The sequence below is a fragment of the Prosopis cineraria genome, unplaced genomic scaffold (genome assembly GCF_029017545.1).
Source record: "Prosopis cineraria cultivar Desert tree isolate PC_DT_omini unplaced genomic scaffold, ASM2901754v1 PC13, whole genome shotgun sequence".
NCBI classification, from domain to species: domain Eukaryota; kingdom Viridiplantae; phylum Streptophyta; class Magnoliopsida; order Fabales; family Fabaceae; genus Prosopis; species Prosopis cineraria.
This window is the reverse complement of record NW_026555344.1, coordinates 7,422,527-7,445,566: the sequence shown is the minus strand read 5'-3', so window position 1 is coordinate 7,445,566 and position 23,040 is coordinate 7,422,527. Positions and strand designations below refer to the sequence as shown.

General features: G+C 28.0%; 1 protein-coding gene and 1 pseudogene across 2 annotated transcripts; one reads left to right on the top strand and one right to left on the bottom strand.

Moving 5' to 3' along the window:
- Nucleotides 1–1,547: 1,547 nt before the first annotated feature.
- LOC129289842 (uncharacterized) lies at nucleotides 1,548–3,701 on the bottom strand (annotated as a pseudogene).
- Nucleotides 3,702–15,395: 11,694 nt separating this feature from the next.
- Nucleotides 15,396–21,307, top strand: LOC129291486 (sulfite exporter TauE/SafE family protein 3-like). Of its 2 annotated transcripts, XM_054928859.1 has the most exons (12): nucleotides 15,396–15,833; nucleotides 15,934–16,093; nucleotides 17,693–17,893; nucleotides 18,075–18,139; nucleotides 18,288–18,321; nucleotides 18,981–19,081; nucleotides 19,227–19,313; nucleotides 19,465–19,515; nucleotides 20,206–20,427; nucleotides 20,521–20,614; nucleotides 20,709–20,849; nucleotides 20,982–21,307. In XM_054928859.1, exons 1-12 carry the CDS (start codon nucleotides 15,627–15,629, stop codon nucleotides 21,065–21,067), a joined length of 1,449 nt encoding a protein of 482 aa, XP_054784834.1. In that variant the 5' UTR covers nucleotides 15,396–15,626; the 3' UTR covers nucleotides 21,068–21,307. The 2 variants fall into 2 exon arrangements, with proteins under 2 accessions (XP_054784834.1, XP_054784835.1); XM_054928860.1 differs by lacking the exons at nucleotides 15,396–15,833; nucleotides 15,934–16,093 and adding an exon at nucleotides 16,620–16,822.
- Nucleotides 21,308–23,040: the final 1,733 nt, after the last annotated feature.

Sequence of the window (23,040 nt, the reverse complement as noted above, 5' to 3'; positions counted from 1 at the left end):
ACTCAAAAAAAATATTTAACAAAAAAATTAGGTAAATTGGATCTAGAGACATCAAGGAACAAGGTATTAAAAAAAAAAATCAAGTTTGACTCCTTATGTTTTTCAGAATTTTATTTTAGCCTTCTGTATCTTTGTAGCCTCTGTTAGGTCCTAGAATTTCATTCCGTTTCTGCCGACCCATATATATATATATATATATATATAATTTGGGACCAAAAAATTATTAAAATTTTTTTTCATTTTCCCACTAATTTGCTCACTTCTTTTTGAAAATTTATTATTATACGAATTTTAATAGATTTGATCTTTTTGCACATTGTCTAGTGTGTTTTGATTTGTTTAAATGATGGACAAATTATTGTACACAATCATGGCACATATAAGGCTTTGCAAAACCTCATAAATTTGTTTAATAATTATTTTTCACAAAGTGGTAAAATTAGTGTGAAAATGATAAATTATAAAAAATATTTTTTATTACTTACACGTATTCTTTTATTAGTGGTAATCTTATTTAATAAACTATCAGGTGTTAAATGTGAACAATTCACAATCAATAAAAAATTCAATCCTTAATTTATTATATTATGAGAAATTAATCTCTTTTACTAGATCAATTCATATTGATATTGATATAGTGAGACATTTTAAAATTCTTTAAAAACTTCAAACCTATAAAGTTTGTGATATTTTTATAGGATTCTTGAACCAATCCGCAAAAGGCTCACCCACAAATAAAATGGGTCATAGCGGCTCGAGCCCTGAAAGTATGTATGTTATCTTGGAATTTTTGCATGAACTTTTTTATGCATAAACTATGCATAGTTGTCAATCGCAATCTGCTTTCCCCCAGTAATATACAGTTTTGTTATTAAGTGATTAACTATTTATTAGAAGTTACATAAAAACAATCCGTCACGATGTTTAAATATAAATGAACTTAAATTAATGTAAAAAATAACACTTCAATTGGACTGAGTTAAATAAGTATGGGACAAACTTATATATTTGATCTTATAGATTAAAGTTCTTATTTTCGATCAAATATGTATATCTTTTATAAATTATTTATTTTATAAAAAATTTTTATCATTAAAATTTACATGTCTTGATTTGATTAGATAAAAGTATAATAAATATATAATACTAAACATATAAGTTTAGCCCAATAAATAATATATAATAAAAAGTACACCTAAATTTGAACCTAAAAATTTTAAATTAACATGGGTCTCCTTTTTAACGTATTAGGAGTTATCACCCATTTGTTTTCTCGTTTCGGGGCTTCCCATTTGCACGCACGCTCTCTTTAAACCCAAAAGCAGCGGAATCGCATGCACGGTCTTATTTCTTCTGGGCCTGTCTCCTGCAAAATTTAAGTATCGGGCAACCAAGGTTATACTTTGTAACTAGTGTAATAAATTTGCTATATCTATGTATTATTGGATCATTATAAACATTTAATTAATACGATTGGTTTTCGTTTATTTTATGAGAATGAGAGTAATAGTAAAAACAAAAGCTTATACCGTTCACGTCAATTAAAATCAATGATAGGTGCAAGAATTCTTCTTGAACTTAATGGGTTTGGATCTGGAAGACTTGAGGAGCAGTGGGCAGGTGATTTGCTTGTAGTGCTTGGTCCTCACAAGCTTACCAACCACATTCCCTCTTGAACGAATCTCAAACTTGAGTGTGAGTGGAACATCAACCCCTGTTTGGGACGCTGTGATTGTTGATCCTGCTCCGTACAGTGGAACCTTGTTCCCTTCCCAGTTCACTAATACAAATCTCTTACTTTTTCTGGGCTGATAATTCTTCCTTAGCTGCATCCAGACACATGAACCATTAGGTTAGGTACATACATGTAGGTTTTCCCCTTTGGACCATAATATAGAGTATTCATAATTACTTCATGGTTCTAAAAATTAAGTGAAACCATAATCTCTTGAAAAATTTTACTTCTTTTTAATTATATCCTCATTAAATATCCTATAAAGTATACAAGTGCCTTAATAATAATAATTAAAAATTTCAACGTATCATTTTTTTTAAAAAGAATAATAAATAAAGTAGAAGTATAGTTGAAATTAAAAAATAATTATAAAAATTATATTATGTCATATATTTTAGAACAAACAAAACTTTGAGATGATATTTGTATTATGATATGAAGGAAACATATTGCTTCAATTGAATCCTCTTGACAGGGGAGGGGGAATCAAGAGGGATCATGGTTCCTAAGTTTTTAAAATTTTCTTAATATTATACAGATGTTACATGTATTCCTTGTCCTACAATATTTCTGAAAGTTTTGTAGTATACATGCTTTTTTAATCTCCAACATGTTCAAGGTTAAATACTGTCTCAGCCCAAGCAACAGTGATATCAGAGAAGACTAGATTGATGGGAGAGGAATAGACATGGATTCCAAAAAGCGTGGCAGGGTTATACACATTTATTCTCAATGATCCATTTACTGTGAGCAACTTTGTTGGCACTCCTGTGAAGTCTGAACCCTCCCCAACATACATGTTATGTACTGTCAAGCTCTGCAAATATGACAATGCATCTTAATTTAATAGGGTTGCTATTCAAAACCAGAAATTTTTAGACTAACCAGTGAACACACTTCCTAGCTCCCTTTCACCCTTCTCTGAGATACCTTGAATTGCTTCAATAACTTCATCTACTTAGCACGTAAGACTTTATACTTGGTTTATAGACAGTTTCAGTAAAAAGAAACCGTAAATTCCATCTATGAAATGCAGAGAATCCACTGTAACCATAAATTCTGGTGGTCAGACTGAAGATGTTCTTTAGAATTATGACTAACCTTGACGGTAATCTCTGCCTTGAAAGGTCTGCTAGCACCCAAATGATCAAGCAGCACACAGTGGAGAGAGCGACGAAGCTGAACAGAGCAATCGAAGCCTGGGCTCCTCTGGTGAAGGCCAATTTTTTGAGCTCATCAAACTCTCCTTCTTCCATAATCACATTACACTCAGGACATCCCTTGTCGTTTCTCTTTCTGCTTCCTCCTTTTTCTCCCTGAAGATGACCTGAAAATCCCAGAAAATCTGCTCGCCGACGAGTTCCTTGAACGCCTCCCAAAAGAAGGGTGCGAAGGAGACTCCACGGGGCTATTGGATATAGGAGTCGCCTGCGTTGATGACGACTAGTAACCATCGTGCGAGTCCCTTGAAGGGCTCTGCACCTAGTACACTGGTCGCTTCGGAGACTTTGAAGGTGAAGAAGATACCAAACTGGTAATATGGGATTCTGATTAATATGACAACGCGAGCTGGTATGCTTGAGAAAGGAAAAGGCATACATCCTAATACACGCGCGCGCGCGCGCGGCATCATATTTTAAGCAAGTATGCTATAATAGCTTAAATCATAATTAGGAGAAGCTAACATGTTTGAAAAAGACATAAACACATACGCATAATTGAATTAAAAAGGTATGAGCATGTTAGAAAATTTAAACCATATAACTAAGGAAATATCATAACAGATATAATATTCATATGACAATCATGATTATATTGATTCACATACCAAGCCAAATAATAATTTAAAAATTCTTTTTAATAATAGTTACACATTTTTATTCTTCTTTTATTTTACATTACCTCTTCCTTATTTCTTTAAATTGAAATTCTAAACCATAGGAGATGGTGCTCGATTAACAACCATGTCACTTTTCATCAAGTCTTGACCAGGGCCTTTTTCACTTGTAGGGGGTGTCTAAATGGTATCAAGTTTGTTTCAACCTTAGTTAAAAGAATTGAAGTAACTCAAGTACATATTAAAGCTGTCTAGTGTGCGCCACATGGAGGCAAGTGGGTAATCACGGTCCAACATTACTTTTTCATTTTAAACCCATAGCTTGTAGCCATCTCATAACAATATAGTTTCAATATATTTTATATTAAATTATAATTTTTCACAATGAGTTTTTCTCAAAATTTTCAGTGCTTATCATTTGACATTATTAAACTTTATAAATTATATATATTCAAACTTGACCAAAATCTAACGAGTCAATTTATGATAAAAGTGAGTCTATCAAGTTCTAGAAATTTTAAACAAGCAATTATAAAAAACTCTTAAGAGTTTTTCACTAATCATAATTCACAGATTTTTTCTATAAATTTAATTTAATTTGTTTATCACTAGGCTGAGTTTTGGCAAAATGTTATTGTAGACATGTTGTTTAGGTTCAATTCGATATTAGTATACAAAAAAAAAAAGTTCAATTATTTACCCATAAATACTAGTATGCAAAGTAACCTAACAAAAGTCACCTAACTTTAATTTATTCAAAGAAATCAAGGTTTCTTTGTAAGAGGCCCTCTGGCTAACTTAAATGCCAAAGCAAAAAATTAAGAAGTCCTAAGAACCCCCAACACCTTTACAAAAAGAAAAATGGGAAATTAAAATCAAATCAAATTAAATTTATTTCTTTTTTTAAGGCTATTCCAAAGTACTCATGGAAGCTATTTTTAATTATAAAACTATTCTAAAAAATCTTGTTAATTTTATTTAAGGTTTTTCTAATTTTAGAGTTTCTCAATTTACACCAAAACTTTCTAAAATAATTTTAAATTATGTTAATTATTACTTTGTAACTCTAGTGTGCTCGTAAGCACGTTTTATAAGTTCTAAGTATCTAATAACTTACATTTTCATTCTCAAATAACTAAAATAAATTTTAATTAGTTATAATTTATTTTTTTATGTTCACTTTTAATGTATAATTTGCTATAGAGAGTTCTAAAATAATTTCTATAACTTTTCGGATTACTCAGAGTTATTTAGAATTTTCTAAAACTATTTTTCATTATCCCAATACAATTTTAAAATCATTACTCAACAACTATACATCTTTATCCAATTCCTAAGTTGCCTACCGAATTTTAAATCCATCTAAATCTAATAATTTTAACTAGAATGTAAATTTTAGAACATTTATCTGGCCTTAAAAACTTCAACCCACACTTTAAATATATGTGCCTTTTCTAAATTTTTAATTTTTGCCTCGCTTGTGCTTTTCACTCTCTTGCGGTCTCTCTCACAGTTGCGGTTGCGGAAAACAAATTGGATTCGAATCTTGAATAAGGGTATATATTATAGGACAAATGGCGTATAAATTTCATAAGAATTAATTAATTTAAATTATGTTTTAAAATATCAAACTATATGAGTTAGTAAGTTTGGCTTTTAATTTTATAATTTCATTATAATAAATTTATAATTTATTTTTTAAATTTTAATATAATTGAAGAATAAATAAATTTATTTTCTTTGTTAAAATTTAAAATATAAGTTATAAATTTATCATAATAAAATTATAAAATTGAGAGCTGTATTTGTAAATTTTGAAATTTAATACTTCGGGATCTAATTTAAATTAGTTGAACCATATAGAATTTATTTGTCAGTCTTCCTATAATATATACCCGTATTCAAATTTCGAACCAATGGTGAGCCACTCCCCCGGCTGGTTAATATGCAAATATCTATATATATATATGTAATCACTATTCCTTTTATTTTCTTTCTTTTTTTCAGTTTTCTAAAAGATATTACTGGTTTCTTTTCTCTGTCTTTTTTTTTCCATTATCTTATTTTTTTCTCTTTTTTATTTTCTTATCTCATATATATATATATATATATATATATATATATCAATCAATCAATCAGAATTTCTACTTTGTTCCTATGTTCTTTTTAGATACTTTAAATCATTTTGTCTAATTTTTTTTACTACCAATCAAGGTTTTTTTTTTTGAAAATGACAAATTAAATTTTAACTATATTTGACTTCAAATATTTTAAAAATATTTAAATAAATAAAATTAAAATCCTGTTTATTTAATCTCCCTCAACCTTATAAATTTATCTTTCCTCAAAAATATACCTTGCAATTAAATCCACAAAATTTATCTCATTTGAGTAAATCCTCCTTACTCAAATAATTACAAGGTAAATTCAAATTGTCATAGGATGATTTATTCCTAATGTTAATTGAGTCCTAAAATTTTTAATGTTATGATTTTTTTTCTTAAGCTCAAACTGTCTTAAACGCAACCTTATTTTATTATTAAATTTAAAAATGATTTAAAGGAACTTTTCTGAAAAGGAGGATGTTACAATTTTTAATCTCATTTATTTTTGTTTTTAGAAATTCAATTGATTAAAATCTTTTCTTTCCATTCTATTTCATCTAATTTGAGAGTTAATATGCCTGTGCATTGAATGGGGTATAAAATCTAGACAACGTTATCGCTAATGCTTGTGATAACAGTAACTTTATCCTTTTAGGAGACAAGATCAGGATAGTGAACTTAATCTAATGATTGTGGACAATCTAGTGGCATCATTTACACTGTATATTGCCTTGCCAAAAGTTATAGAATGTTTGCATCATTAATGAAAAACAATAATGTGCAAGGCTTAAAAATACAACTAGTAAGTCAAAGGGAGAATGAAGCTCGTATTTACAGTTTGCCAACTTCTTTTCAAATAATTGCGCTCATAATTGATTGGCCAATCCCATCATCCTAGAGATATTTGTTGAACCACAATTAGGTAAACTTCAATGTATGCATGAATTGCATGTCATATTTCCAATTTGAATTTTTAGATTTTTTATATTAAATATGCTCAAGAATAATATACTTTATCAAAATAATTTAAACCATTTGGTTAAATATTTTTTAAGCTTATACATCCATGATTCATCTTTTAATCTTTAAATATAGGACTTCTTCTATATTCTAATATGAATATCTCATTTTATTCCCTCATGGTTGTGGTGGATATGAGTATCACCACAATTCTAAAAAGTCCCAAGAAAATAGAAAACTAAATGTTATTGTACAAGAGTTCTTCGCATTTGAATTGATGCCTTGTCAAGATGAAACTTCAACTCTACTTCATTCTATAAAATTATTTCAACGATTTGTTGTTGATTGGTACACAATAATAGAAGTTGATCGATTATGGTTTTTTAGACCAAACTAGCCAAAATTAAGAGTTGAGAAGTATAGGCATTTGTGTGATGCTATTCTTAATGGGGAGGTTAATGATATGTCAACAGGAAAAAGAATTATACTGCTGTCCTCAATTGTTGGAGGAGCTAGATAGTTAATTGAAAATTATTATTTGTCAATGATGGAAGGGTTTTTCAAATCTTTTTATAACATTCATTTGCACTAACCCCTGATCAGATATTTATATATTTTGTCATGAAAGATCATTGGTTGCCTTATTGCCTATGATCATTCAAGTATTATCGCAAGGATCTTTCAATTAAAGTTGCAGAACTCCTAAAAGTGATCATTGATCAAACCCGGACAAGCTTTCCCATAATGTTTTTTATTTTTTTAACAAGAGAGGGGCCGAAACCCATTGCATTACGAGCTAATCATAAAATCGGAGGAACAAATTAAAGAGCTAATACATCCTTCTGCACACAATTCTTTCCTTCAATTTATGCAAGCACTACGCCTAAGTATCCCACATATATTACGCTGAACTTTTTCTCGCAAAATTATAAAGACCGTGTGCTTTATCAATCACATGCGATTTGGTGGCCCAACTATCCATCAATAGGCCCCTAATTTGTGACATGAAACTTATGCATAAAAAAAAAAAAAAAAATCTTATATGTAATGCTAGCAACACGTCGGCTACTCATAAGTATCACATGCAACACCTTAGCTACATTTAATATGAAATTCAATTTCACGACCAAAAATCATTAACACCAAAAAGTTAACTCCAACCAGTGTATTCTTTCTTCTCTATCATGTGTGTATGCACGTAACAAGTTCCCGTCATCACTACATTGCAAGCAAGCAATCGTTTTTTTTTTTTTTTTAAATCAATGACACAGGTCATGCTTCTTCTTTCTTTTTCCTATCCAATGTCACAATCTCTGAGATCTATTCTTCCTAGTAACAAAAAACTTGTATTAAATTCGTTCTCCCTCTCATTTTCCCTTTACACAACTTCTCACACGTTGCTCACATGATTTAAAATAGTCAAAGTGTTTTTTCCCCCCTTTAAATTCCCACTCAACTATATAACATGAGAGAATAACAGATACATTTATTTAAAATAAAAATAATAATAATTTGATCCCGTAAACTGTGATAAACTTATTTAATATTAAATTGCTGTGTGAAATTATTTTAGTCCCATCTACAACTAATTTTATATAATTCATAAGTTTAATATAAGTAGTTACATATTCAGTTTTACTAATAATTAAAATGATTTAAAAAATTACAAATTTTTATCAACAATTTTCTTTATCCAGCAAATTCAACTAATCATGATTTAGTAATTGTGAAGATTCAAAGTCTTGATAGAACATCACTAAGTAACAGCCGCGTGCTGCTGGTTGATCTGTAATTCCTTGCATAGTTGTCAAGATTCAAATTTTAAACCGTTCATCATGCGAAAGGTTGCATCGATCTGTAGAAATATTTAGAATTAAAGTTTAATTTTATTCTTATATTTTTTTTTAAAAGCACTGGACATTTTATACTAATAAATAAGGTATTTTTTATTTCTAAATTATATTCTAAAGGAGCAAAATTCCCCTCTGTTGGTGATTTGTTAACTGAAAGGAGTTTTTGCTCTTTTCAAATATGGTTTAAAGAGAAAAATATTTCATTTATTAGTTCATGATATCTAACACTCCTCAAAGAAAAGTATATGAAAAAAAATATATTTTAACCTTTTGAAATATGTAATGATAATGAAATCTCACAAAATCTCATGATTCTTCTCAAATCCTTTAGAATCTTTATAACATTAATGATTTTTTGTGAAACTTCTAAAATATCCACAGTTAAAATAAAAAATATTGGTGACTACTTTAATTTAATCAATGATTATTTTTATTTTAAAAATAATTAGAATGAAACAACCAATTATAATATTTCTTGTGTAAATTTTTAATTTACTAAAATTCAAGTATTGTAAATATTTTTGTGCAATTTAAATTTGCAAAATAAAAGTTGTGATTATTTATTCCATTTCGTTCATTGATAGAAAAAAATTAGTCATTATTTAAATTAAAATAATAACTATTATTTACTTTTATATTAAATTAAAAATTTTCCCCTATATGTTCCTTCAAAGAGTATTGAGTATCTTGTATTAATAAATAAATTGTTAACAAATGAGGATTTTTACTCCTCTAAAAATAATTTTAAAAATTTATTTATTAATGTAGAGTGTCATATATTTTTTTAAAAAATAAAAATAAAAATATATTTTAACTTAAATATTTATTATCACACGTGACTTTTTCTCTCAAGCTAACCAGCATGGTTGTTGCCTTTTCTATCTTTCAAAGGAAAAACGAAGTAGTGCCTACTTTGTGTTAGGTGAGAGTGGGACAAGGATTAAAACATTGAAAGGCGCGCTTCTGTTTATGAGTTCGTTTAATAATTTCCCTTTGACCTACTCCAACAACTGTCTCAGTGTAGATAAACTTAACTGACTTCATATTTATTGTGAAGAGTAATTATATAAAAAAATGATAATAAAATTTTATTAAAATATATAAATAATAATTATATTTTTTAAAATATTATAATTCTTGTTAAATATTTAGATAGCTTTATAATATTAATATTTTAAATTAAATAATTAAATTATCCCTTATTTAATGATAAAAAAATTTATTTGTAAAATTGTGATTTTTTATTAACATTTGTGATTTATAGAATAAAAGTTGTAATGGATTTTTTTTAGAATTTGAACTTCAATTATAAAAAAAAATTTATGTGAAAAGTTGTAATTTTTTATTTAATTTTTTTAATTTAAAAATAAAAATTATGATTGTTTAATAAAAATTGTAACTAGTTATTTTGAAAAAGAAATAATTTAATCATTTAACATAAAATCATTAATTTCAAAAGGCATCCAAGGATTTAAAAAAATTATGACATTTTGATATTTGGTTATCATTTATATATTTTGGTAGGATTTATTATATTTTTTTAATTATATTCTCAAAAATATTTTAAAATATGTAATTTTTTAATTTTATCTTTCTTTATAGTCAATAACCATAATATATAGCCAGTTTTTCCGTGCCTTTGTGGTTTGTAAACTGCATGACATGAGTTCGAAAGTTGGCTGGCATAAAAAAAAAAAAAAAACAACAACAACAATACAATGATAATCATAACGAATTATGGTCTGAAATTCAATCAATAACTAATGGTAAAATAAAAAAAATCACTCCAATCTTATATATTAAAAAATTAACTTTCAAAGTTTCCTTTGTATTGAGGAGAAAGGGAGTATATCCACGTTCCACCACCACGGCTCATGCTTAATAGGAGTTGAGAACAGTTTTTTTTTGGGTTTTGCAGTAAATAATTTATTTTATATTATCCCCCTTGAAAAAAAGTAAAAAATGGATATTAGTCTATCAATCTATAAAACTTTTGAAAATTAATTTTTTTCACCAGCTTTGAAAATCAATTTTTGTTATCAAGAAATAAGGATTTAAATTAGTAAAGTGTTGGTAAATATTAGGGGAAGTGGCTTTTTTATTTTCTTAATTTTGATTCTTTTAATTACTTTGGGAAGTAATTAGATGTGGGCTTGAGTGTTGTACAATTTTTGAATTTTTAGTCACATTGCTAATAATTCATAAAAAGTATCACTTGTTATAAATCACATTTTATATTGATTAATAATGTCTTAAATATTATATTTTTTAATTAAATCCTTTTCCAATGGAAAACTTCAATATACAAAATTTTTATAATAATGTTAACTTTATTGTGTCAAAATCTCCCTTACCCTTAATTAAGATTTAAGAAGCATTTTGTTTAGGAAAACATTTCAATTAAAATGAAAAAAAAAATAGAAACCACAGCTTTGAGATTTATAGGCACACAAAAGAGACGATACACAAATTAGTTAATTGCAATAAAATACAAATGTAATAGAAAATTATATTTTTCAGGCAAATACATACCTATTTTATTTGTTTATAAAATAAATGGGCGTACAAACAGAACATTTTTTGGGTGGGGACAAATGAAAAAGAAACTATGTGCAATTCTTTTCATTAAAATAAACATTTATATGTCTTATTATTATTTTGTTTGTGGGGCAAAGGGCCCATTATAAAGTGATGTGTCGGTCCAGACTCTCCCCTGTTTACCTTTATCATGAGTTGAAATAATATTTTTAAATAAAAAAATTAATTTTTTAATCCTCTAACTTTTAATTCATTTGTAACTTAATCCCTTAACTATGACTTGCTATAATTCAATTTCTCAACTATAACTCGCCGTGACTCAATCTTTCAACTATGACTTAATTTTTCAACTTTTGAATCACTAACAAATTAATCCCTGAACTTTTATTAATTTTTTTCATATTAGCATATATCTCACATTAATGAGCAAGAGAAGAGTATTTTAGAATCATATATGAGTATTTTTTTATCCCTCTTATTTAATAAGAAATTTTTTAAAAAAATTAAAAATAAAAACCGAATTATAGGTGAATCAAAAGTTGAGAGACTGAGTCACAGCGAGTTATAGTTGAGGGACTGAGTCACAGCAAGTCATAATTGAGGGACTAAGTTACAAGTGAGTTAAAAATTAAAGGATTAAAAGATTAATTTTTCCTTTAAAGTATCAATTGATCAATTACATTTTTTTTTCACCTGAGATCAATTACATGATAATCCTCCTTTTTAAAAATAAAAAATATTTTTAATTGAACCTCACCTCTTAATAAAATAGTTGTCAATTTTTAAACTAACTTAATTTTTTAATATTTACTCTTATTAAATACCCTACAATAAATATAAAATCATTCATTAATTAGGGCACTTTTAAAAAAAAGGACAATGATTGTACCTTGAAAAATTAAAAATATTTTATATTTTTAACATTCAACTTAAAAAATATTTATATTTTTTAACAAAGAAAGTATATCTATATAAGTTAGCAACGTTGGCATTCATGTCTTATTAGTAAGTTGCGAATAACACGATAGTTTCGAACTTTATACGAATTTAAAGGCCTTTTTTGCTTATTTTGCAAAGAGTAAATTGTATGAGATAAGCTAAGGTATTATAGATCTTTCAAGACGTAATTAGTGAGGTTTTTTCAAATACAAATTTAACCAAGAGGTTAATAAATAAGAATATACATGAAAAAGAGTATAATTTTAAATACAATTAACTAGCTCATTGAGGGATGTGATTCAATTAAAAGTATTTTACTACATATACTCTTTTCATTTCCAAATACAAGCATATTTTAATTAAATTACACAATTTAAGAAAGTTGGCCATACTAATAACTATGTCTAAAATTAAAAAGTTAGACTAAAAGAACTTCATAACTAATACTTCCTATTAAAAAATGTAAGACATTTTTTTAAGAGTTGGATATTCAAAATATATAAAAAAAATTTAGTCTTTTGATGTGTAATCATTGTCTTTTTTTAAAAAGTATTCCTATTGATAGTGACTTTATATTTATTATAGGATGTTAATAAGGGTAAATATGAAAAGACAGGGTTAGTTTGAAAGTAGAGAACTACTTTATTAGGGATAAGATTTGATTAAAAGTGCCTTATATTTTTTAATGGATGAAGTATTTATTTTTTATAATTTAATGTTACTATCTATTTATGAGGGGAACATTAAGAAAACGTAATAAATATTTTTTGAAATTTGTAGTCATGTTTAAAAAAACAATGAAGCTATCAATGGAGTTGGGTCTAGTTAAAAGGACAAGTTTTTCACAATGTGAATAAGTAATGTTTGAATATCTATTAAAAGAAATGCTCACATTTAATGACTGATCATATTTCAAATATAATTGTTTTTAATAGAAAAATGTGTGTAGCCTATGACAGTTTCTCTTGTAACAAAAATTAAACAAAATAAGACACAAATAATACGATGTTATTGTATACTTATATTTTTATGTTGATGGTTCAAAATTAAACACAAAAACAATGATTAATAAAAGTAGATCAATTGATAAGAATTTATCCTATGACCTATAGGTCAAAATTTTATTACCGATGTGATGATCTTGTTAATAGTCAATCTATATATATTTTTATAAATATTTTTTTAACTTAAAAGTATAGCCTGATCTTGGCGTAACTCAGCTCACCTTAACTCTAGGCTTATAAAAAAAAGAAATTAAAGATAATGAGCGACAGGTACAGTGGCTACTAAAACTGGAATGTAGATTTAGATGTGAAAGGAAATCCAAAGAGTGAAAATGATAGCACATAAGAGACCTATATGAAGGATGTTTTGATAAGTTTTTCATCCGAACTTAATATTTTTGAAAGACTTTTGCATATGACAGTAACATTTTAAAATTGAAAATTTATAATAGTTAAGTTTTTGATAAATTTTATTAAAAAATAAGTTATAAATATTAATTCAAATAGTTATAAAAAAGAATCTCAACTACAAATATAAGGATATATTTAAAATTTAAATATTTTATTTGCAGTTAAAACTCTTGAATTTAATTTATGACTGTCTGAATAATATTTACAATTAATTTTTTAAAAAATTTAAGTTTGTCGGGATCTAACTATTATAAATTTATTATTTTAAGATTTTAATATCATTATTCCTTTTTAAGATATTGATTCTTATGTTCAAATATATTTGTCCTAGGGAAAATTTCAATCTAGATTCCTTAACCATATACAATGAAAAAGAGAATCCTTAAATTTTAAATTTCACTACATACCAAGGGTAGTGAAATGAAATTAAAATGCAAACTTAAATTACCTCATTGTTTTTAGTGAAAAATTAACATTGTGTACAAACAACTCCTAACCACTTTAGTATGGAAAATAAACAACTTCATAATGGCAAATTTGCAATTTTATTTATTATGATAATAGTGGTTTAAATAAAAACTAATGAAGCTATGCGACCAACAACTTTTGTAAAAAAATTAACTACTTTAGTGCAAGAAATGAACAACTTTAATATAAAAAATTTATAATTGTTTTTACCATGATAACAATAGTAAGAATAAAATTAAGTGAAGATATGCGCATAAACAACTCCTTAAGGAAAAATGACCATTTCAATATGACCATTAATTTTAATTTTAGTTTGCATTTTAATTTTAATTCACTATTTTTGGTCTACAGTAAAATTTTAAACTTTATTCATTATATTTGGTTAAGGGGTCAAGCTTGAAATTTTCCCTTTGTCTCACGCTTCTAGCCAATCTTCCCAAGGAAGAAGATAAAGGATGGGTAACTAAACTGGGAGCTATATACCTGACAGTTAGAGTTGTGAATTCAGGCGGGTCGGGCCTATTCGGGCTTGGCCTATATAAGCCCGGCTCGAACAGGCCCATTTTTTAAAAAGCCCGAATGGCTAAGCCCGGCCCGAATTCCTTCATGTTTCGGGCGGCCCAAATACCCAAATTCTTTCGGGCTTCGGGCGGCCAGAATACCCGAATTTTATTTTTAAAATTATTTTTAATTATTTTTTTACTTTAAAATTAATTATTTTATTTTATAAAAAAATATAAAATATATATTTTTAATACATAAATGATATCTAGGACTCAAATATATGATATTTTAGTATAAAATAACCTAAAAATTAAAGAATTGATTAATATTTATTATATATTATATATTTTTAAAAATAAAAAAATTTATTCGGGTATTCGGGCTAAGCCCGAACCCGATCGGGCTTGGCTCGAATTTTTTTAGGCCTATTCGGGCCAGCCTGAACATGAAAAAACATCTCTTTTTTAATACTCGGCCTTAAAATTTTTTAAGCTAGTTTGGGTTAGCCTGTCGGGCTCGACCCTAATTACCGACTCTACTGACAGCCGTAGCTACTACCCTCCATTTTGGGTCTGAGATTTTTCACAGCACTACCCTTGCTTTGTTGTTATACTCGGAAATGGAGAGATATTTCAGCCAAACTATAATATAGTATATGTTTTAAAATTTTACGTGAATCCAAATATAAAATATTAGTCATTCAAAAGTTTTTATATTTATCTATTTTAACTATATCCTCACTTTATTTGTTATTATTTTTTAAAAGATAATATATATATTAAAATTTTTATTATCATTGTTAAAAGACTTTTATAGAATATTTAATAAAGATAGAAATGAAGACATGATTTTTTGTTAAAACAAATCAAGATATCACCGAATTTTTTAAATAGTAAATTAATTACTGATACATAATCAGTATACGTACCTGAGACTCGGAGTACAACACACCCGTGTACCGCCAAGAACATACACATTAAATGAGAAAATGAAACTTGCTTGACAAACAGCTGTGTGAGTGAGAGAGAGAGAGAGAGAGAGAGAGAGAGAGAGAGGTGATCATAAATCATAGCCTGATCTGAGTTTTCTACTTCTGAACCAACTTCACAATCTAACTCGAAGCATTACTCGAGGCCTTTTCTGGGTTTGAGTGTGCCGATGGTTTCGAAGTAAAATCCAAGATCAAAATAAGATTTTGGTTTCATCAAGTCCACCAAAAGCTTCTTCTTCGTTTCTTTTCTTTCTGGGGTTTTAAGAAACTGCAGAGACCAAATGGCCGACAATACATTAAACAGGTGGGCTACACGGTTGATAGTGATCCTGATTTTAGTCTCAACCTCCATTTCAGCTCATCAAAACCGAAACCAGGCATCAAGTTCAACAAGCAACGAGATGAAGAAGGAGGTTGAAGCTAATTTTATTCTTGAGAAAGTATTCAACTTGTCACCATCACGGTTGGGATACCAACACACATGGCCTGTAAGTATATTTCCAGTTCAGTTGCGTTGTTTGATTGGGTTTAAAATGTATATGAGTTGAATGAAGAAGAAGAAGGAGAAAAGATGATGGGTTTTTGCAGGAAATGAAATTTGGATGGAGAATTGTGGTAGGAACCATAGTAGGGTTCCTAGGAGCAGCGTTTGGAACGGTTGGTGGAGTTGGTGGGGGAGGCATATTCGTGCCAATGCTTAAATTGATTATTGGATTTGATGCAAAATCAGCTACTGCTATCTCTAAATGTAAGAAGATTCTAACACTTCTTCGCTGTTTCCGTACTTTGCTTGGTAACAAAACATCAAATTTAAAGTACTTTCCTCTGTCTTAACTCATTCACCAAAATTAAGGTGAGTGAGTTAGAATAATAACCTTTTTTAAAAATAAATTATATTTAAATTTTGTTCTTATACTTTTAAAAAAGAGTATTTTGATGTGTTAACAGAGTTTTTTTGAAAATTAAAATATAGAATTTATTTTTAGAAATTATTAGAGGGTATTAAAAATTAACAAATATATATACTCATTTTATTAAAAAATATAAAGTATTTTTTAAAAAGTTTGATGTTAAAAACTATAAAGTACTTTAAATCTCTCAAAATGTAATCATTATTTTTTTTTTAAGTGTTCCTATTAAATAGATTACTTTATTTTTTTTAGGGTCAAACACCCTATTAAATAAAAATAAATATAAAAAATAGGATTAATTTAAAAATAAATAACTACTTTATTGAGAAGTAAGATTTTATTAAAAATATTTTATATTTTTCAATAAAGAGTATAAATTATGTAAATAATCAAAAAAAATTTTAAAATAGGATTTATAAAAAGAATAAGACAAAGTATAATATTTCTCCTTACCTCCAAGTCGTTCTCGGGGAGGCAGCTAGAGCAATCCTGTTAATGTCTCTTCGAACGTGTGAGAGCGTGCAAACCTCAACACCGACACATGGCACCCAAATGTTAACGGGGAGGTAGCTAGATCAATGTACTATGAGATTTGTCATTTGTTGTTGACTTCTTGTTTTACCAACATTCCTTTGTGTTTTAAATTAAATGAAAATAATATTTAAGTTTTTCTTGATTTTTTTAACAGAAAAATTTCACGATCTTAAAGTAAGACATTTATAATTATAAAATCAAAATAATAATAATTTCTACATAATTAAACATTACATTATAGTTTGAATTTTCGTTTCTTTTTTTTTAAGTGAATTTTTCTTTCTTAACTACAGCAAGATAAGTTTATTATACATATACCATATATGAATATGGGAAGAAATCATTTGAGTATGTTTGGGAATAATTCCTAGAAATTATTTTTTTTATTTGTGTTGAAATATATTATTATCTTCTTCCTTGTGAATGATATTTAAATTATAGAACAATTCCTTTATTTTTATGTAAAATTGAAATATCCAATGCATTAATTTGTTGACAAAAATGTATTAATTTTTCTTGTCACAAAATATAAGATACATCATACAGTATATCTTTTACCAAGATAGTTTTCTATTTTTCATTTATATAATATACAAAGAATCAAATACATTCAGTAGGGTTAGCTAGCTATTCGTTTTAAATTTTTAAAAATTTAAATTTATTAAATTTGATGAGAAAAATTATGATCAAAATTTAAAATTGAAGAAACATACTTTTTAATGTTTTTTTTAGTCTACATCATTAACTGAAAAATATATAAAAGAATTGAAGAAAAAAAATCTAATCATATAAATATCAATCAAACAATTCGAGCATTGCAGCAGTCCTTAGATGATATTTTTCCTCAATTTTATTATTTATATATTTATATCTGGACTAGTTGTGTTTTGTGTGTAATGAAGGCATGATAACGGGAGGAGCAGGAGCAACAGTGTTTTACAATCTGAAGCAAAGACACCCAACAAAGGAACTGCCTATGATAGACTATGATTTGGCTCTTCTTTTTCAGCCAATGTTGGTGCTTGGAATCAGCCTTGGAGTTATTTTGAATGTCATTTTAGCTGAGTGGATGATTGCTGTTTTGTTAATTATCATTTTCCTTGGTATATATACTCCAACTAACCACAATCTTGATTATTAATTATACTTTATATCATATCATGTTCTTAGTTATTATTAAACCCTTCATTTCATTTCTCAACCGCACTCATCATTTTATTCGTTCATGCATTTTTATGCATGCTTTATAATATTATGTTATGTATGTCTGGGTATATTCAACAGTCATTTCAACTAAAGCTTTCTTTAAGGGTGTTGAGACCTGGAAAAAAGAAACCATTCTTAAGAAGGTAATTCCTCATCTTCCACCTCAGTCATATATATATATATATATATATATATTTATACATATGCGCACACAGTACTGTTCATGATATTAATTCTTTTTTATGTTTTTATTGGAACTTTATTTTGATGCATTCTTTATTATGATTTCAGGAGACTGCTGCTAGACAGGCGCTATTATTGAATGGTAATTAAGTAATTTCTCCTGTTCTAATTATAGGTCAAAGTTTTAAAGTCATATTAATACAAGGCAAAGACGTGATAATAAATTTTTTTAATATTATTCATTCTTAATTTTACCAAGTTATAATTTCTAGACATATTTAATTGTACGCGGTCATTAATTTTAGTGAAAGGTAAAATTGGGAAACCAAATATTTTTTAACAAGTTTAAGATTTTAACTGTCCAATTATTAGGATAGAATCCCAATTCTTTATGCATATAGCAATTTAGTTGAGAAAAAAAAATTCTATCATTTATTTTCAGTATTTAGGAGAAGATAATCTCTGCAATCAGCTGGTTCTAGTCCTTATATTTATAAAAATGATTTTACAAAATAGATAAATGCATGAAAGTTAATATTTATACTTTTTTTATTAAAAAATATAAAACATTTTTTATCGAATTACACCCCTTGATATAGTGTCTCACTTAAATATGAAGGGTTGTTTAATTTATTTATTAAGGGTAATTTTGAATATTAACTCATTAATTACATATTAAAAAACTAAAAATGCTTCCCATTTTATTAAACATCTAATTCAAAAAAATGTTTCTTATATTTTTTAATGGAAGAAATATAATCATAGGTTAAATTTCACTTGTGAATTGTGATTAATTATTAGAGAGTACTGAGAGGAATGAAGAGGGAGGATATGAGGCCCTTCCATCATCAGGTTCAAGCAATGAAGATCCCAGAGAAACCACAGAATCAAAGAAAGAAACGGTCAGAATTTAAGTACACAGAGAGTCGACGTCGTTGCTCAGTGATATATATATATATATATATATATATATATCAATTAAGCTATAATTAATTGTTTAAGAGAATAATGGCATGTACGTACACGTGTATGGTAAATTTCATGCAGGTTCCTATTATGAAGAACGTTCGATGGAAGGAACTAGCACTTCTTTTCGCTGTTTGGGCCATCATACTCGCCATACAAATTGGAAAAGTTGATACCTACCCTAACTCCAACTCCTCTCTCTGTGTGTGTGTGTATATATATATATATATTCCATGTGCATTTTTTGTTACATGCATATACGGCATAATGCCATATAATGCATGCTAATTTATTATCATGATTTGTGTTTTTGCAACAGAATTACACTGTAACGTGTTCGGCGGCATATTGGGTATTGAATGTGCTACAGGTATATATATACATATATACATATATCCCTTATCCTATTATCAAACTATGACTCACTTTAACGACCAACTTGCTTAGCTGAGCTTAGCTGGTAGAAAGATTTAATTTGCTAACACAACCAACGATCTACTGCTAAACATCTGGCTCGATTAATATACGAAATTGTACCAGTTAAACTATAGAACTCTTGACTTATTTGAGTCTTGAGAATGCAACGTGTTAAATATTTGGTGGTAAAGCTTCATCACCTTCTGTAGCTCTACTTGATTTACCCCAAATTAGTTTGGACTTCGATAAATTCTCGAGTTAGACTGGAGTGGAGTTGATTTGAGATATCAATCCATATGTTAATTAAAAGATAGTTTTACCACCATTTTAGTCATGATCAACTTGATGACTTGCATAGTTATACATTAGTCAATATTCAATGTAATTGTTAAGCTGTCTAAGTATTAGTGGATTTAAGCAAAAATGAGGAGTTTTATATCGAATAAAGTTAAACATGATAACTAATATAAAATAAATAAAGAAGAATGGCTTCTATTTTTTCTCATTCATTCTCTCCCGTTTTTGGGCAGTCACTCCTTATTTTTTATAGTAATTCTAGAACCAATCAAGAGACCAGAGCTCACTTTTTATTGATGAAATGTTAATGAAGAGGATGTATATGTGATAGTGAATAAATGATCAGATACCAGTGGCGGTGTCAGTGACATCATACCAGGCAGTGTTACTGTACAAAGGGAAGAGAGCAATAGAATCAAACGAAGGTCCCCAACCAGAATGGACAGCTCATCAACTAATCTTCTGTTGTGCCCTTGGCCTTGCTGCTGGCATTGTTGGTGGCTTGCTTGGCCTTGGTGGTGGCTTCATTCTTGGCCCTCTTTTCATTGACCTTGGAATCAATCCTCAGGTATTTAATCATCAACACACAGAATATTATAATATTTATTGAAATATTGAAAAAAAAAACAACACATAAAAAGAAATAATTTTATATATGCAGGTATCAAGTGCCACATCCACTTTTGCCATGACATTTTCTGCATCAATGTCAGTGGTGGAATATTACCTCCTAAAACGTTTTCCTATTCCTTACAGTAAGTGTGTCTGTACACACACACACACACACACGCATAACATAATCTATTTTCACGTGTTCATCATACTAAAAAGAAAAGCTACCTTTTGCAGCTCTTTATTTTGTGGGTATAGCCATTGTAGCTGCAGTTTTGGGACAATATTTGGTGAAAAAGCTCATAGTAGTATTAGGGAGAGCTTCTTTGATCATTTTCATCTTGGCCTTCACGATTTTTGTCAGTGCAATATCACTAGGCAAGTATTTGTCATTGTTTCTCGCTATTTAATATAATTATTATTTTCATATTTTTTGAAGTCTTTTTATTTTGCATCATGTTTATTATTAATTAATTAATTAATTAGTGTTTGAATGTGATATATGAACAGGTGGTGTGGACATAGCAGATATTATCGAGGAGATTGAGAAGCATGAGTACATGGGTTTTGATAGTCTCTGCACCTCCTCCAGTTAAAATATTTTGAGAGTTTTTCATGGTAGCTTCTGGTGTTTCTAGCTATGTGGTGATATAATTTTTTACAAACTGTAATTTCAATTTTAGATTTATTCTGCTCCTCGTAGAGAGCAGAGTTGGTTTGTGCTGTAATAGCACATGTTATTTATACTCTCTTATAACAGCAATCCATCTGTTTGTTGACAAATTAAATTAAAGTGTAAAAAAATAATAATTTAATGAGTAATATTTTGTTTGCTTTATTCTTTTGTAATTCATTTATCAAAGTATTAATGACCTTTGCAACCTTAAAATATTTGATAATTTTTTTTCCACATGTTAGAATATAATTCTTGTTTAATTGCTGCTGATCGATGAAGTTTATTTCAAAATTTCTATTTATGGCTGGTTGGATAACTTCTTGTGAAACTGATTCTACTTTTAACGCCCAACAAAATGATTTTTAACTTGTCAGATTGTCATTATCAGATGAAGGTTGCTGTTGAACTATGTCGGTAAGCAGGGGGATTTTGCTTTGCATTTTTAAAAAAAAATTACAAGGACGGACAATAATAACTTGGGACTGTCAATTATAAGAAAATTTTCATATCACTATGCCACAGCAGCATTGACATATTGCATTTTGTTTTCTAGATGGTTAGATTTAGTTTAGATCACAGAAGTAAAAGGAGACGCGTCTTTCAAGAAATGGGCCTCTGACACAAGTTCTGCTTTATAAACAATGTCCACTCGCATCATATATATAAATTGGGCCATCAAGGCCCAAAATCTTGGATTTTTAAGCATTTTTGAAATTTTATAAAAAAAATGCGTTTTTAAAATCTAATTGTTGCCATAAATGAGTTGAATTTAGTAGAAGAGATTAATTATTTATAACGTGATAAATTAAAATTTGAATCTCTAATGAGAGATGTGCCTACATTTAATACTTAATAATGCCTCGATTATTATTGTCTTCAATTGAAAGATACTTGTGTGTGTCCCTCCCCAAAAAAAAGAAAGACAGAGAAAAGAAAGTAAATTGTTACTTTGGCCCCATAGGTATTCAAAAATCAAGTTTTTTTAATAAAAAATTAGGTAACTAATCTAACAAAATTAGATAACTCACAGCCGCATAGAAAAAGCAGAAATGACACACCAATTCACGATCATCATTGAATACTAAGGAAACTAATGTAACAAAATTGCAAACTTGGTTCAACACAGCTAGGGAAGCTTTGGGGTAATGATTCAAGCGGTGGTTCAATGGGGGAGAGCTCACGTGTAAAGACGAGATTCAAGTGCTCAGAATTTTCGTTTTAATTCAATGAGGGTATTTTGATCATTATTTCCTTCTATTTTATGCCACCGAAGGACCTTATTTTTCAAAACTTTTAATGCCTTGTCAACAATTAATTTGATGGTGAAGTCTTTATGGGTAATTTTTCCTTAATTATTTATTAGAAGTTATGAAAAACTGTTTAGTCACTATGTTAAGATGTTCTAGTGTAAGTGAATTTAAATTAATGTGTGAGTGAATTTAAGTTAATGTGAGAAATCTTAAGTCAATAAAGTTGAGCCAAATAACTAAGGAAAAAACTTATATATTTAGTCTTATATATTTAATATTCTTGTTTTTAATTAAATCAAGACGTTAGTATTTTCTATAGATTATTTATTTTATAACAAATTCTTATTATTAATATTATTAACATATTAGATTCTCATGTCTTGATATATTAAATATATAAGGCTATATACATAAGTCTCGCCCAATAAATAATATATTGTTATGAAAATATATATTGAGAGGATGAGAGAAGAGAGAAAACTATAATAAGGAAGTAAAAGAATGGGAGAATTGAGAACTTTCCCATTTCAGTCTGTGGATTACAATTTAAAAGTTTTCGATTTATAAGTATGAATATATTAATTAAATAAAATAAAATATATAATATAATAATAACTAAAAGATATTATGATAATCGAAAGAT